The 16,649-nt window shown below is 40.9% G+C and overlaps 2 protein-coding genes across 7 annotated transcripts in view; one reads left to right on the top strand and one right to left on the bottom strand.

The window, feature by feature from the left end:
- Window positions 1-865: 865 nt before the first annotated feature.
- Window positions 866-8,169, bottom strand: grxcr1a (glutaredoxin and cysteine rich domain containing 1 a). The gene is made up of 4 exons (XM_040015925.1): window positions 7,039-8,169; window positions 5,780-6,019; window positions 5,613-5,678; window positions 866-4,004 (listed from the first exon to the last, which is right to left on the bottom strand). The coding sequence occupies exons 1-4, from the start codon at window positions 7,438-7,440 to the stop codon at window positions 3,825-3,827; spliced, it is 888 nt and encodes a 295-aa protein (XP_039871859.1). The 5' UTR covers window positions 7,441-8,169; the 3' UTR covers window positions 866-3,824.
- Window positions 8,170-16,157: 7,988 nt separating this feature from the next.
- atp8a1 (ATPase phospholipid transporting 8A1) overlaps window positions 16,158-16,649 on the top strand; it is a 109,852-nt gene continuing 109,360 nt past the window's right edge. For all 6 annotated transcript variants that reach the window (XM_040015849.1, XM_040015851.1, XM_040015847.1 and 3 more), the window contains exon 1: window positions 16,158-16,556. In XM_040015849.1, coding sequence (XP_039871783.1) covers window positions 16,508-16,556 — 49 coding nt within the window. In that variant the 5' untranslated portion in view covers window positions 16,158-16,507. The remainder of the gene's footprint in view (window positions 16,557-16,649) is intronic.

Here is a 16,649-nt window from a genome sequence, read left to right as displayed (position 1 = left end):
CAGATGGATGACTGGAATGTAAACCCAAGTCCATTAGATGGTGCAGTTGTGGGGATGAGAGAGGGGGGCACTAGCCTGTTCGCTGACGTCAATAAAAACAGTCATTTCCAACCAGTCTGCGCATTGACCGACCGTTCAAAACATTACGCACAGCATCGCGGCCGGACCACGCTAGACTGCTCGACTGAAATAATTTTTCGCCGAGCCTGGAGGGCGGACGATCTCCATTTGCAGGTTTTTCACCGTTAAATGTTGTCTTAAATTTTTGGGGTGTTGCGCGCATATCGGTGTCATGTCTCGTCATACCATTCCCAAGTCAGTTGTGCCACTGCCCATCCTGTTTCCTTCCATGTCTCCCCTCAAACAGAGAGAATCGCTTGTGCATGTGTAGCTAGAGAGAGAAAAATAGATCCTCGGGCTGAATCGGCTCATTTTTATTAAAAGGGAAAAGAAACCTGCGTCGAGGAGCGTCTTTCTTGTCTGGAGATCAGCACATAGATCTTCAGCCCTCTCGCAGCCTCCTGCACGCCACATCGCCGCTTTCAGTCATTTACAGACAGATCTTGTCGGCGCCTTTTTTTAAAAACAAAAAGGTAAAGAAAAAATGTAGCTGCTTTATGTTATTATTTTCGATGTATCCTGTTTCCCCCCCTCGCCTCCATCAACCCACAGATGGGGGCGCAGTTAACCTGCACAGTTGGGGTCTCAGATTTTCATGAAGCCTCTCCTCCATCACCACAAGCCTGTGGTTACAAAACCCCGAAACCCATTACTCTTCAGCGCGGGGTTGAATTCAACAAACGTAGCGTTGTAATCATCTCTCATTACTCCTGCAGAAAATCTCAACACTGTGTATTTGCTGTTACGCGGGCCCACTGTGTGTGCGTAAATGTGTGTGTTTTTTCTTTCTGACGCCCCCCCCCCCAAATGATCGATTTGGTTGCTGTTTCAATCACAGGTGAGGAGCATCTAGAATAATCCAGGTCGCGTATGATGGCACGAAAAGTCTTCATGGCGGATGAGCATCATCATCATCATCACCCTGCTCTACGCTTTTAGCCTCTTTACAGTGCTGCCTTGTCTAATCATGTTCAAGCAGCATTGTACAGGGCTATGACAGCATAGAGAGCTGTGCGGCTCGGGCACTGCGTTTCCCTGACCCCGTGGATGGCAGCCAACTAATGACATCATCCGTTTAAAAACACAAACTGCGAGGACTGCATGTGATCTGCCACTGAGCTGTGTCTTTTAGGTTCATGCTAATTTAGTTAAAGGCGTACATGCACTGCATTACGTCGGACTGTTAAAACGTGTGCACATCAAGAGCTCATTGGGTTGAATTATCCAGATTTCTTTGTTAGTACCATCTGATTGTGCTGCTTCTGCATGAACCCAAGTCTCTTAACATGTAGGCTCCAGTGCATCTGATTTACTGCCAAATAAACCTCATGCTCACAGCCAAAAATATCAGGTTTTTAATATATATATATATATAAACAGCAGGGTCTGTTCTCTAAACAACTTGAGGGTTTTGTAGATTTATCAGCACTGCACAAAAATGTAATTAAAATGCTTTCATTGAATATGGGTGAGGTTTATGTCTACTTACATTTTGCCTGCCTAGTTTTACTGATATCATGACGGTGCCCGTGTGGAGCCAGTTCTGCTGTGGCGCCTTTTGAAAACCAGTCTATATTCTGAAAGATTTAAGAACCTTAAATTATGTGAGGAAAATTGCAGTAGTTACCATGGGCAGAAAATTATGGTAACCAGAACCAGCTTATCTATAATTTCTTGCCCCTCCCATAGCCTCCGACTTCAACAGTCTCTAACCCAGCAATCATGGGAAGGAAGCTTTTTTGGCACTGGGTGCTCTTTTCATTAAAGGAAACGCCTGGAACTGGTTCTACATTGGCATCTACACTGAACTGATGCAAAATGATTATCTCATAAAATTCTGTTTTAATGTATGTAATATCATGGAATATAACACAAAACGATCACAGATCCCAAATTTCCAGCTATTTTTCATCAGTAAATATACAGAAACACCTTCAGATGGGCTATAAAAGTGCCCTCTTTAAACATTGATATTGATTTTTCCACTAATCATCTACTTAGCTCTGTGACTAGAATAGTAAAAACATGAGAAGCACAAACCCTGTTGCTGCATAAGCTATTGTTTGTGATGGATCGCCAGAGCTTTAAATAATGAGGTCAGCATATGTAAAGGATCCACACAGAAATTCAAACTGCTCCAATCTTTTGTTTGTCATGGGCAGCCGATAAAATAAAGGTGGTTTAACATAAGGTTGAAGTGAAGCAGGAATTATTTTGATTTGTACACAATAACTGAATTATTTCTTAATATATAAAATTTACTACGGTCAATATTATTGAAAAACTGACCCTTTTATTGAGCCATAGCACAAACTACTGTGTGTAATGTAATGTTAAAACTGAGGGTCAAGTCAGGTCAGTGTCAAGAACTAGAGTGAGTATCATCATCAAGAAATTCAGAGAGAACCACACAGTACAGAAGAAGCCTGGCAGAGGTGGGAAAGGAAAGACTTCAAAGACTCTGGGAATAAAACTAGTGAGAGATGTGTCTAAAGACCCCAGCGCAGCTGCCAAGATGCTGGTGTGTGACTTAGTCAAGTGGAATTGTAGTCTCAAAGAAGAGAATCGCTAGAATCCTGCACAGGGATTGACTCGCAGACCAAGAAAAACTCCATTTCTGCAGAAGAGATATCTTCAAGCCAGACTGAAGTATGCTAAGGACAACCAGAGAAAGGGTGTGCATACTGGAAGCGCATCCTTTGGTCAGATGATCAGAAGAGCACTTTGGCCTTGCTATGTTTGGAGAAAGAAGGGAGATGTGTAGAACCCAAAGAACACTGTCCTCACAGTGAAACAGTGATAGGACACCGTGCTGTGGTGACACTGCATAGCATGTGGAACTAGGAATCTCATCAAGGTGGAAGGAATTATGAAGAAAGAAGGGTGTGTCAAGATTTTGTAAGATACAAACCTGAGTCTCAGTCGTCCTTTTGCTTGCCAGTATGACAATTACCCAAAATATATATATATTGTTCTTGGTAAGAAACTCCATACCTGTAACTTCAAAGTATAGTACACAGGTAAACTGTGCTTCATGTCAACATACAGACTTCATGGCTGGGGCTGGAGCATCTTCTACAGAACTCCATGTTCTTAGTCGTTTAGGTAATTCTTTATGTTCGGGGTTGCCATGAGTACAAACATCTGAAGTGCCTGAAGCATTTGCACAGTACTGTGTATGAATTTTTAATGCTAGGTTTGAACAGTACTTGCCTGTAAACAACGTTCCAGTTTGCTGCCTTCTGCTGGCTGCAAACTGAGCGCTTGACTTTCACTCCTGGTGCTGAGTGTCTGTTATCCCGGACTCTGTCTGATATGGGATTATGTAATGAGAGCATTGTTAATGAAGGGGCCTCCTCACTAATTAACTAACGAGCTTAGGCTTGCAAGAGAGGAAGAAAGTTCATGACTCCTCAGCGGACCTATTTGACTGCCTGTTTAGAGATTCGAACAAAGATCTTTGAATGAGGATTTTGCAATAACCTAAACTTGTGACCTTCAAATGATGCTTTAACATACACACACGAGCAAAACCAAAATCCATGAATTCACAGATTTTATTACAAATTCAAATCTTCTTTGCTAACAATGGCCCTGGAGAAAGAGTCCTGCTGTATGGACTTTCACTGCCTGCGTATTATTACAGTCCCTTTGTAGGGTCCCAAGGAAAGAAGGAGTGATGTCGTTTCAGGCACTTAACACCCTCACTGGCTGCAGCTCGCACACGGCTGTAGGCCGTTCTCATTGCACGAAGTACACTTCAGGGCTTTGAAGGAATCCGTGAAGCAGTTACGAAACACAGACATCTTGCTGCCATGGCACATCGGGCACGGGATGAAGGCGTAGCCCCCGCAGGTCTGGCACGTCTGGGGATGCTGTACCCTCTAAAACGGACAGACAGGTTCATTTAAATAATAAATACAAACAGGACTGACTACCACTAAAGAACTTACCCATTAATAAAATTACACCAGGCAGGCATAACATTAAACACACTGACATCTGACATAAATAACAATATTCATTTTAATACGATGCAACATTCTGCTAGGAGATTTTGGGCCTGCACACTTGCACTAAAACCCAAGTAGCCAGCTCAATAAGAAACAGCTTTAAGTGTTCGCATGCTTCAGATACCAATGTGACTGAGCATCTGCAGAAGAAGTTTTGACTCCTACCTAATGTTGGGTCTGGTGCATGTCCTTTTTGTCTAACTTGTACAAAACCTGAGCTTTTAGCAATGACTGATAGATCAACATGAAACCAAAAGGTCTCTGAAGTCACTAATAAGTGCTTGTCAGGAGTACCTCGATCCAGGTTAAGAGCAAAACAAGACTGTGCTTTTTAGGTTGTGACTCCTAAGCTGTCAAACTCTCTTCCATTGGATGTTTCTTCTTGAAAAGCAACATATGAATACAGTTTACTTTTTTTACCCAGCAACATGCCCCCTTGGGCCCGCGTGAGAGCACTGTGGGCAGACCCACACAGCCCAGAAGAATTTCCTTTTGGCTGTCCAAAAGAGCAGAACTACTACGGGCCCCACAAGGACTGGACTACATGGGGCCCACATGGGTTTTCTGTGGGCAACCCATAGTGGATTTACATATAGAAAATTTATGCAGGGGCCCCAGAAAGTGTGGGTTTAGCCTGCCCCATAGTTCACCCACAGATGCCAACTCTGTGCCCACACAGGCATGTTTGCTGGGTATTTTCTCCTATGCAGGAGAGTTTTTGCCAATTTATTCCTGCTTTTAGTTTTATATTTAATGGGCTTGCGTGAGAGCTAACAACCTTCTTTTCTCAATGTGTGATAGAAGGAAAATAAGCATAATAATATTATTTTAAACACAGCTTCCTTTCCAAATTGCTCAGCTGCAGAGCTGCAGATATGAATCAAGCCATGTCAGTGGTCAGTTCTGGACAGATTTTTGCATGCATGACCTTTCGGAGCTGCATACTTTTGTTTAATACCATGCAGTGACTGTATCCATGGCTTAAATGTCACGATACTGCTTTGTATTCACTTGTTTGTGGTTTGTACTCTGAAAAAAGCCCAGTGAATGTGCTGCAGCTCAGTGTGAAGCAGTAATGGTTGGTACATGTTCAGTTTGTGCTACAAATCCATCTGCTCAGTGTTGATGTGTTCGAAAGAATCAATAACAGGACCTCCATTATTAATGGTTGCCTATTGATGTGCACGCATGTTTTACAATGCAGTTTACTTGTGTTTTATTTATGGCATTGCTAGTTAGGGAACTTTGTGCTGCTGTTTGCATCTGTTTGTGTTCACCTCAGTGGCTTTCAACCAAAGAAATCCAGTCATTCATTATAAATGTGATTACCTTAAGATTTAATATTATACATATTCAGGCAAATCTAAAATGCAGCATTTAAATAATGTAACATCTGTGTGGGCCAAATGAAGCAGTTCAGTTCACAGTCAAATCTGTTATGCACATTGTGATTTCTGAGGCACACTGAGAGGAACTAACCTCAATTTTTGTCAGAAGATCTTGCAGCTCTCCTGATTCATTCATGCCAAGTATCTTCTCAGCACCCTGCCGATTAAAAAGAGTAATCCTCCGTCTTTAATTAAGTCATTGCAGATGTGTCATACATTGATCTCAGGTAATATTATGCAGGAGCGGAGAGAACTGACCCCAAGGTAGTGTCCATCAATGAACACGACTGGTAACGAAGGAGGTTCTCCCACACGTTTGCAACGCGCCTCCAGTTCCTTCCCGTACTCACTGTCCAGCGCGATGTTCTTTTCCATGAACTTCACTCTGTGGTTCTGAAAGATCTTTCTAACCAGCTCGCAGCGCTCGAACGTCGTCCTAACCACACGGAAACTCGTAGTGTAGATGACTATCCGCCCAAACTCCAGGGATAAATCCATCTACGAGGAAGCACAAATAAAGTTAAATGATTCATAGTTTTTATTCAAACCATGTGTGGATTAAGTCATCCATCCCACTCTGAACACTCTGTATCTGTACTGTATCTCATGTAGTGGTATTTCCTGTGTTGTGTAGATATATATACACGAGTATTTAGCATACTTGGTGCCATTTTCCAAGAATCTTTCACGAATTTAACATCAGCTACACTTACCATTTTATTTGTTGCTATTAAATAAGGAAGAATAATATGAAGAGGAAACAAATGAGGCATTTTCAAGGAGTTTTAATCCCAAAATGAGGTTTTTTTACTTAATAGTGGTACATGTTTCAGAAAGCTATATATTACAGTCTTTTTACAGCCTTGAAATAATTTTACACTTCGGAGACTTGAAACTTGCCCAATATAGCAATTTTATTTTATCAGCATTAACTTTTTTGGTCAAAGTTTATTTTGATTCTCCTCTGTTGAACTTGAAACTATAAATTATATAGTTACAAAGTCTTGTACTTGTACGTGTACTTGTTGAAACCTTTCCTGTGGGCTCAGATCAGGCTGTTCTACCTTGATTCACGTTTAAACCACACTCTACGAGAAAGATAATCTCACTTAAGAGGGATAAGCAACATAATCTAGTCTGGTCACGCTGTGTCTTCACCTCATACCACTTTACAGAGAATAGTTTGGTAGAGATGACCTTCTTTCTTTCACTTTTGCATCAATATACGGGCCAGGTGTTACCTCAGAATAACAAACGGTCCAGTAATACTAGAAAGCAAAGTTCTGAGAATTCATTAATCTGATTAGTTTCTCTTGAAACAGATAATGAAATGCATCATCAATCTTTCATTGTTCTGTGACCTTGTCCTCTATTCTAAGCTTTCATCCTGGTCACACATGTTGCCCCTTCCTGTAACTAGACTTGACACCGACGGGAACTCGTGTAAAAACCGTCCGAGTAAAAACGCAACAAGTTAAATCAATTCGATTAACCCAGGCTCGTTCACATGTACTTACACTGTTGGAATTAGGAAGATTTTCAAACAGCGTCTGACCTGCGCTGACTTTGTGCTTGACACCTCTCACAGTCCCATTTTTGCTGAGTATGTTGACCCTTTTGGTGGTGAACATCCAGTCCTTGGTGGCCCCTGCATACACGAGCAAGTCGTCGGGCTCATTCTCACTGTCCAGCTCGGAGCCCAGGTATCCGAACATGTGTCCATGTGCATCTCCACTTGTAGAGGGGGTGCTGGCTCGTTCAGCATCAGAGCTGCTGGTGCAGTCTGAATCCAGGGAGTCTGAAGGCCCCTCATCTTTGAACATCTCCTTTAGCACCCGGCCACTGTTCCCCGAAGCCACGCGGAACCTCACCCGCTTCTGTGGCTTCTCCTGTCCCGCCGTCACCATTGTCCCCTCCATCGTAAACCCTCTGCCACATCACATGGTCCACAACACTGTAGTCCAGCTCTTTCGTACTCATGCGGAGGTGAATGTAGGCCTCAGACACACTGTTTTGTTTCCCGTGGATTACTACCACGTTTAATCCTCGCAGCTTGAACAGATCTAAAAACAACTGAGAGCCTGTAAGCTGCCTAACAGTCACACAACCTGTAAATAATACATGCATTTCTACCATGGCAACCTACCAGGCTAGTCTCAAGTAAAATGATAGTAGTCTCTGAATTATTCATTGCAATTTACACAGTTTTCAACAGCACATTGACAGAAAACCTCATATGCTTTAATCAAACAAACATTTCCCCCTCTTGAGATGAAATGACAGCTGACACTGTCTGCATCAGATAAGCCAATATTTCAACATTTATTACAGTTATCTTGTTTCTTTCTTCCCACAAGCTTGTAATGAGGGTTGTGTTCTGGTTTTATACACATGCAAAACATGTAAAACAACTACAAGTACCCAGCAAAAAAGCCCAAACACACATTTGATTGAGTCTTTCACACCTTTTGTCCAGAGAGTGATATCTTAACTGCTGGATAAATTGATTCGGGGTTCCCAGAGGATTAATCTCTCTGACTTTTGTGATGTCCCAGCAGTTATTCTTATGCCAGTATTATGTAAATTTATTTAAAAAAATATAATGTTTTTTTAATGGGAAAAAGAGAAAAGAAGATAAAAATTCTTTCAGACTAACCTTTCGCGTGCTTAAACAAACACTAAGTCATTAAACTAACACAACAGTACATTCCTTAAAAACTTTAGCAAACATTCCTAATCAGCAGATGCTGCAAGCATGTTGACATTATTAGCGGATCCGAAGCCTCGCAGTTGTTCTGGTTTCTCTGAACTCCTTTAACACTGAACTGTGTTAACAGTAAATCCACAATGCACTTTATTCAAGCATACCTTTTTACTTTTACTTTATATGTTTGTGTATAGTTTGAACTTAATGTTTTACAGTGGAAATGCCGAATAGACTCAGAACAAGTTGCCAAAGTTGCATATAGCAGACTAAACCGAACAGTATTCTAAAAGTAACAAATGTAAATGTGTATGTGAAGATAAACCAGTGAAGTAGTGAAGGATTCAAATGCACACAGTATTTCTGCAAGTATTCACAATTTTACAGGCCAGGTTCTACTCTTATTCTGAAAAATGCGTCACTCCAGTTTCAGTAACATACTGGAGCTTTTCTGCCATCTTAAAGTGAGGTGAAGTGACACCGAGGTGGATATTCCTCGTGCACTGAGCGCCTGCAGAGAGAAGAGGAAGACCGATAAAGTGTCACGGTGACTCAATACAGCAACATGTCCTCTGAGATGTCTCGGCCAGTTTTTCTGTGTCACAGGTGATGAAGCGGGTCCCTGGAGATGTGACGCATCAGCTTGCAGCGGTGACAGCACCACTCTGTTTGAGTGCTCCAGTTTGGCCCCTCAGGTGAGAGCTACAACCACACACACAAATACACTCTATGCCACCTCATTTCAATCACTGGAGAAAATCCATCTGTGAAAGTCCAATGTGTCAAACTAATATTTAGTGGCATCCCGAGGCTGGGGCTGCTTTATGGGTCTGGCTCTGGTTCCAGCTTTTATTGATCCAAAGTGGCCGCGACTCTCCCTTAAACTGTCTTTTATTAAAAGCACATCACTGCAGCTATTACAGTGTGGCCTGTGTAGGTGTGTTGTAAATTCTTGCTGCTAACAGATAAAGATTTTCTGATCATTACCTTTCCTGGACTTTCACCCGTAAGTGTCTTGAAAACCTGCATTTCTCATGATGGCTTTCGATCATGTTTTCTTTCCAAGTTAGGCCGGTTTGATATTTCACTCGAGGCATCTGTGTGAACCGTTTTAGTCAGTTTTAGTTTTTCTCACTGCTAACGAGTACAGGTGGTAAAAGCAGCCCATGCAACAGCTTGGATTTAGCGTCATTTGACTCCAGACTCATGAAGATGTCAGTTAAAGGAACCCTGCGATGTTTTCTTGGAGACAAAGGTTTTGTCCACATGTAGGATTACTTACCAGACTGCTCTCTGTGTATCATAGTGGTCCAAACATGTATTATTAAATCTGTTTTTATTTAGTCACAGACATCTTTTTAACTGAGGTAACTTTTTTTTTCATTTTAGGATCTTATTGTCCCACGTAAACAGTGTTAAACAATTATTAAGAACATATTCACAGTGCATTTAACTACAGAACATACACAGCACTGATTAAGCAGAGGACAAACTTTACAAACTTTACAGAATATTTTACAGTTCCAGGTTCAGCAATAAAAACTGGATTTGAACTTCATTTTGGGGACATAATCCAAACGTTGAATGCTTTGGGAAAAGTAGGTCATGGTTCAGATGAGAGTTTTTGTCTAAATTCATAATTTTTAGCAATATTTCTCAACAAAATCTGAGTTTTATGGTTACGATCATTAAATAGGTCAAATTTATTATCCTCTGTCTCTCTTCCACAGCATGTCTTTTATCCTGTCTTCCTTCTCTCACCTGAAATGGCCACACCTCCCTGAGCCTGGTTCTGTCGGAGGTTTCTTCCTGTTAACGGGGAGTTTTTTCCTTCCTATTGTCAACAAAGCGCTTGCTGGGTTTTTCTCTGTATGTGTGATTGTAGGGTCGACCTTACAATACAAAGCGCCTTGAGGCGACTGCTGTTGTGATTTGGTGCTGTGTAAATAATATTGAATTGAATTTACTTAAACACTATTCTTTTAATTGTAATAAAAGGTCCATTTACATCTAGTTTTCATTTGAATTGGTTTGTTTGCGCCTTTAAGCACCACTATGTCTACACACCAGCTTTTCACCTGAAACAAAAGAGTCCTCTGTGGGTTCCTGCCAACAAAAGAGGCACTACAATATTAGATGATTCAAGATGAATTAAACACATTACCATGTTTTTTGCCTCCTTAAAGGCAGGGAGGGGGCATGCCTATCTGAAATTCAGTTAAATATGCCCACGCCATGTTGTGTCAAGCAGCCATTTTATCACACTTTGCCACATTTAGACAGGAGAGCACTGTGATAGTGATAGGCTATTCAACTTGAAGAGCTTATCTCTCAGCCTGGCTCATCAGCAGCACTAATATAACCTCAGCAGCCACCTCTACTGCCATTAAAAAAGTCATTTGAAAGGATTAATACTGTAACGCTCTCTAATTTCACTGCTGATTGTCGGCTCGCCTGCTACTAAGTGGGGAAAAGTCAAATGGCGCGGGGTGAAAAATGGCTTCCATGCGTCCTGAATAAACATGAATATTCAGCATGATTTCCTTTCATGTTTACCTCAGTCTATGGCTGGTCTGCAGTACTTTACTGAGCTCTCATGCCAGACAGAAAAACTACGTTGGAGATTGTCTGTAAGTTACTCCTACAGTTCGTTAAACGTATCGTTTGACAGGATGTACGCCAGATATCATCAGTTATAGTGAGCAGGTCAAATGACTATGCAGTGACTCACCACTTGTGAGTGGCTGGCCAATGAACCGTTTCCCCCTTCCCCGACTAGAGATCAACATCCACAAGGGGGCAGAGTGCAATTTAATTACAGCTAAATGTCACTCTGCCCAATCACGCCCTCAAGAGCTGTAGGCAAGGAATGAAAGATAGAGCTGCAGGTTGCACGGCCGCATCCATCCTCCTGGTTTGATTAGTCTTCACACAGGGACCGGTAATTCGTGATAGAAAGTGATGAAAAAACTGATCCAGACCAGCTGTGTAGGTGTTGGACTGATGTAACCTGGGAAGGCAGACGTTTAACTTTCAGCAAACCCATCTACCTTCATCCAGAGCTTTTACAAACAAAAAAGAGAGAAATCAGTGGATCCCAACTTTCTTTTTATTGCTTCAGAGCACAAAATTTTAATTAAAGTGTACCTGAAAGACAGTTCATTCAACGAGTTTTCTTTGTGTAAGGATGTAACTCTTATAAAGATTTTAATTTCCTCCTAATTTGGGTTACTTACACAAATATGGTGAAGATACCAGTGAGGAAAATATCCTCTTTTTTATCCTCCACTGTAAGCACCGATACCTTTTTAATACCTTCTGGGATAGGATCCAGTGAAGTTGTTGCAGGGTTTAAGCTGCCTTAGTATTTTCTCTCTAGGCAGCAGCAAAGTGGCTCAAAGTATTTTCCTGCAGAAGCAAAGAGCCCCCAGATAGGGGCTTACACACATCATCATTTATAAGCTGGTTATTCAGGATGATTTTTGTGAGCTATCTCTGGAGGACACTACAAATTCATTTTAGTTTGATGCAGGGAAAGTGACAGCGAGGCTTTTAGAGACAGGTTACTGGGGCTTATCAGGTGCTTCTGATTTAAGTTAAAGCGAGGACTTGTATAGTTGTCATGTTATATTCAGCAGCAGCCAGAGACAGCCCTGTTTCTGCATGTTTTTTTAATGCATTTGCTCAACATTTCTCTGAACAGTTTGTAGTGTTGTAGCAGAATTTTGTCAGTTAGCCAAACTCCAGATAGCTGGCTGTGCATCATCTTTACGTGGCCATATTTATCTTGCAAAGTCTTCACTTCAGAGTCACCAAAAAGCATGCTGGAAGCTGATGTCTATCACAGGGCTAGAAAAATAGGTTCACCAAACTGTTATTCTAAGGGGCATCGATGACTTTTACTATATCTCATCGCATATTTTCCAATATTTGTAGAGGTATTTCAATCTGGATCAAAGTGGTCAGCTGGTAGAGCAACACTGCAAGTCTTTAAGCCATGCAACTACCTCAGCCAGAAAAAGGCTTTTAAAGGAAACTGAAAATTTCCACTGATCAGAGTGTATGACCTTCAGCAAAAAGAAAAATTATGAAAACTTAAAAGCTAAAATCTGAGATTAAGTCCCTGTTAAATTTTTAAGTTTGCTCAATTTAAAAAAAAAATGAACAAGCTCTAATTTTGTTAAGAGACAAAATATCAACCAAGGATCCAGAAAAAACACATCGCAGTAATAAATTGATTTATATGTCACTGAGTGAAATAAGGATTTAAACCCCTACAAACCAGCCAGAATTCTAGTTGTGTGCCCATGTGGTGCACAGATTATAGTCAATCAACCAATCTATTACAGATAAACCTTTTAACCACCATAGGCAAGACCATAGAGCTGTCAGAGGATGTCAAGGACAAGTTTATAGACCTTCCACAAGGACTTTGCCAGTGAACATGTTAATGATTCAGAGAAGGCTTGGGAGAAAGTGATGTGGCCAGATGAAACCAAAATCGAGCTCTTTGACATTAACTCAGCCTGGTGTGTTAGAAGGTAAAGAAGTGCTGAGTATGATCCAAAGAACATGATCCATGCATGGAGGTGGAAAAGTTAGGCTTTGGGGACGACTTCACCGCATTGACGTGCCAATAGATGGGTCCATATAGTGTAAAATCTCAGACAAGAACCTCCTTCCTTCAGCCAGAACACTGAAGATGGTTTTCCAGCATGATGATGACACAAAACACATACTCAAATGGTGACCAACTACACCATTTGCCAACAAGGGTTTCTCCAACAAGTACTAATTCATTTTTTGTTTGGGAATCAAATGCTTATTTCACTCAATGACAGCAACTCAATTTATGACCTTTTGTTTGTAACATGCTTTTTCATGATTTTTAGTTGATACTCTGTCTCTCAATTAAAATGAAACTACAATAAAAACGAGAAACTGCTCATTTCTTTGTAGTTGAGCAAACTGACCAAGTCAGCCGCTGATCAGATAATCGTTTCCCCCACTGTATTAGAGCATGTTGGTGACAGTTTCCATAGAGCACTTAGGCTACAGTGGATCTACCTTTACTTCACTGTAGGCTGGTTTACCATGGCACCCATATGCAATCGTGCTAGTTGCAATAATACATTTAAATTAGTAGGTAACTTATAGCTGATTTAAAATATCAATTCTATGATTTTCTGAAGTCCCACTGATTCTTTACTTTAATTTTGATCACAGACACTCTCATTGTAGGTATATTTACACTTCTATATTTTATCAAAAGAGTAAAGAAGTCTTTTTAAGGTCACTCTGATAAAGATATAAATAAACGGATAAAAACACTCTTTCCGTTTGAAACTGACACAGATTTCGACGGTGGTACAAATTTGGACGGCTGCTTGAATGATTCATTGTTTGGACTGGATGTGCTATAAGACAGAAAACCAGAGCAACTCACACATAATCGAAGAGGCAGGCTTCTTGTCACTGTTGCTTAGCAACCATGGGAGCTACAGAGCCAAATCCCTATGGTGGCGAGCTGATGTTGAATTAGGAGTGGGGGGAGAGAAAGGAAATCTTTGGGAGAGATGTGTCTCTCTAGTAAGAGGAGGAGGAGGAGGAGGTGAAGATGTTCAGGTATTTTGGATGCAGTTCATCTTGACCTCATGCAAAACATTGTGTGTTTTGTTTTTCCTTTTTTCCTGCTGAGAAGAGGACTTACAGTGCCACTGAAGGTGACACCCCCCCCCCCCCCCCAGAACACAGTCTGCAGACTTTTTGTGGAAGATGTGCAGCCGAACATGTAGAAGTATAATCTCATTTCCCTCTAATCCCCACCACAGTGAAATGATTTTAATTTATACAGGAATATGGATAAAAATAGGAGGAGAGTCTCCTAAATCATTCCCATCAAAGAGTTTTAGATCAGATGAAAATATGCACTGAATCTCTCAGCTGGAACAAAAAGAACTGTGGAAATACTGTTGGTGAGAAATAGACATCAGACAGCTGTAGTGTATCTGCAGTTCTCTCAAGCAACTGCAGTGGTGCTGGTGCTGTACAAATGCCGTCTCCAGTGTGATTTGCATTCCAACTGCAGAGGGAAAGAGGACCCACTTTGATTTGCTGTATGCACAGCAGACAGGCAGCACAGCCTCGTTCTTTTGCATGTATATTGTCCTTTAAGTCCTATTTCAGGTTCCCGATCATCCAAGTTAGAGCAGATTCATGACAGGAGAGTGACACTGATGAGAGCTAGAGTAAGTCACCCTGGATTAGATCTTCTGCTGAGCTCATCTCTAGACAATAATCACATAATAACACGGTGACTTATACTACGGTCTGTTTACAAGTGTTTGATCCTGTTATTTTTGACAGTGTTTTCACCAATCTGTCACTTCAAAACTCTTTCATTTGTTGCTTTTTTGCATGAGTTTATTTTTACATCTTCCCAGAACTGCTTATTGTGGAGATGACTGATAATTTATTCCATTAGTTTGGGTACTTGTAAAGAAAAATGGACTGTTCTATTGATCAGAGACATTAGTTTTGACACAACACCCGTGTGCCAGAGTGGCCAATCCATACAGACATTTTTGTCAGTTTCTTTTTCTCTGCAAAAGATTATGCTGAAGGTAAAGCCTCAGGACTTGTTAAAGTCTCTGTATAGATGAACCATGTGTATTTTTGTTGTGCGTACATATTGTATGCTGGTGAATAATGGTAACTGTTGCAGCATCAGAGTGACTTGCAGATTGATTGCAGTTCTTTATCAGTGCATTTTTTCCTGCGTTTAATGGAAAGTACAGTGCAGTAATTCAAACACGTCCTTTACTTCATACATGTGTGGTACAATATATTAACATCTTATTTCTGTCACTATAAGACAGTTTTTATTGCTTTAGCGATTCAAAAGTTAACACTTCCTGGATATCAGCGTTTCATCACTATTTGAATAGGATTAGGGTCATTTTTGCAAGAGCAAAATCCACAAAATCATCACACACATTGAATAAAATGGCCATAAATGGAATTAATGACACTGTAAAGCTTATGTGTCACTTGAGTGCCTCTAATTGAGAAAAACAAAGCAAGAGTAAAAGGAGAAAACCAACTTTTATGAGCACATGATTTTTGTTAAATATTAACCACTGATAAAATCTAACAATGTGTAATCTTGTAAAATGATACTTAACGGCATGGGGGTAAGGTTTAACCCCAGCTATTAATGTTGGCAGTGCTTTTGTAACCAACTCTCTTTCTCAAAATGTCAGTATTCAGTGTTCATCTTTATTTGCCACGATTTATACTTATTAAATAATAACCACTGTGCTATGAATTACGCTTATCTGAGAAGTGACACATTAACAACAGCAATGAAAACCAAGAAGTAATTAGGAAAAAATATGTGCTTTTTGTAATATACTCACCTATGTTTGAATAGGTGAGTTGTACCGACAGATGTACAGATATAGTGGCGTGTATTGCAATAAATAAATAGATAATAGAGATGAACGGGGACTTTCCATGAATGGAAATGAATTTTCTTTTATAAAACAAAATCTCCTACTGTAGTTTTATGCATACCGGTCCATTAAATAGTGATTTCTATTTGCTGATGGTGAACAAAGCACGTTTGATACACGAAAACATGATTCTGTTCTAATAAGCCAACTCCCAACATGTGTATGTTTACCGCGAAGGGGGGATGTGCTTACGCCAACCAGCAGTTTCAAGGCCATTTATAAAAAATAATCTAGCATTTTAATGATTATGGGCGACGGGGATTGAAGTACAGCACTTTAGCCTCTCGATATTATCAGATAAATATTATTTCTATCACTTCTTTTAATTCTAGCCAAGGCGTAATTACGGTTATGTTAATGTGTTAACCCCTCCCGCTATTTCTGCAAATGGTACAGTCCATAATGTGAAGCGGCAACGTCCCCCTCACTTCAGTTCATGGTTAGTCCGTGTCCACTCTTACTATACCAGGGGGGCGTCTGACGGCTTCAGTCCGCCGTGCGAACCGAGATGCTGGGGGATGCATGAAGCGGTGGGCTCCTGAGCATGGTTCTGTCACCAACCGGGAAATGAAAGTTGGCAATTCCTTATGTAAATCTCTCATCAGCAGTGAACACGCATCAGCTCAATCCGCATGAGAGAGATTTTGATTTTTTAGCCGTAATTTTGAAATTCTTTGACGGTTGAGGAGCAGCAGCCAGAACACACGGGGGGCAGAACCAACACCGCGGCCACTTGACAGGTGCCGTTGCCCGGCTCTGCGTGGAGAGATGCCGCCCGTCCAGAGAACGATGTCTGATCTTCGTACTCGGGCGGAGGGTACGTAGGAATGTTTTTATCTGTTTTATATTTTCGAGACCAGGCGAAGAAAAAATATCTTGTACATTATTACCTTCTTCCTTGCTAGAAGGC

This window comes from Simochromis diagramma, unplaced genomic scaffold (genome assembly GCF_900408965.1).
Source record: "Simochromis diagramma unplaced genomic scaffold, fSimDia1.1 OVJJ01000685.1, whole genome shotgun sequence".
NCBI lineage: Eukaryota > Metazoa > Chordata > Actinopteri > Cichliformes > Cichlidae > Simochromis > Simochromis diagramma.
Note: the sequence above shows the minus strand (reverse complement) of the source record. Positions and strands in the feature narration are given on the sequence as shown.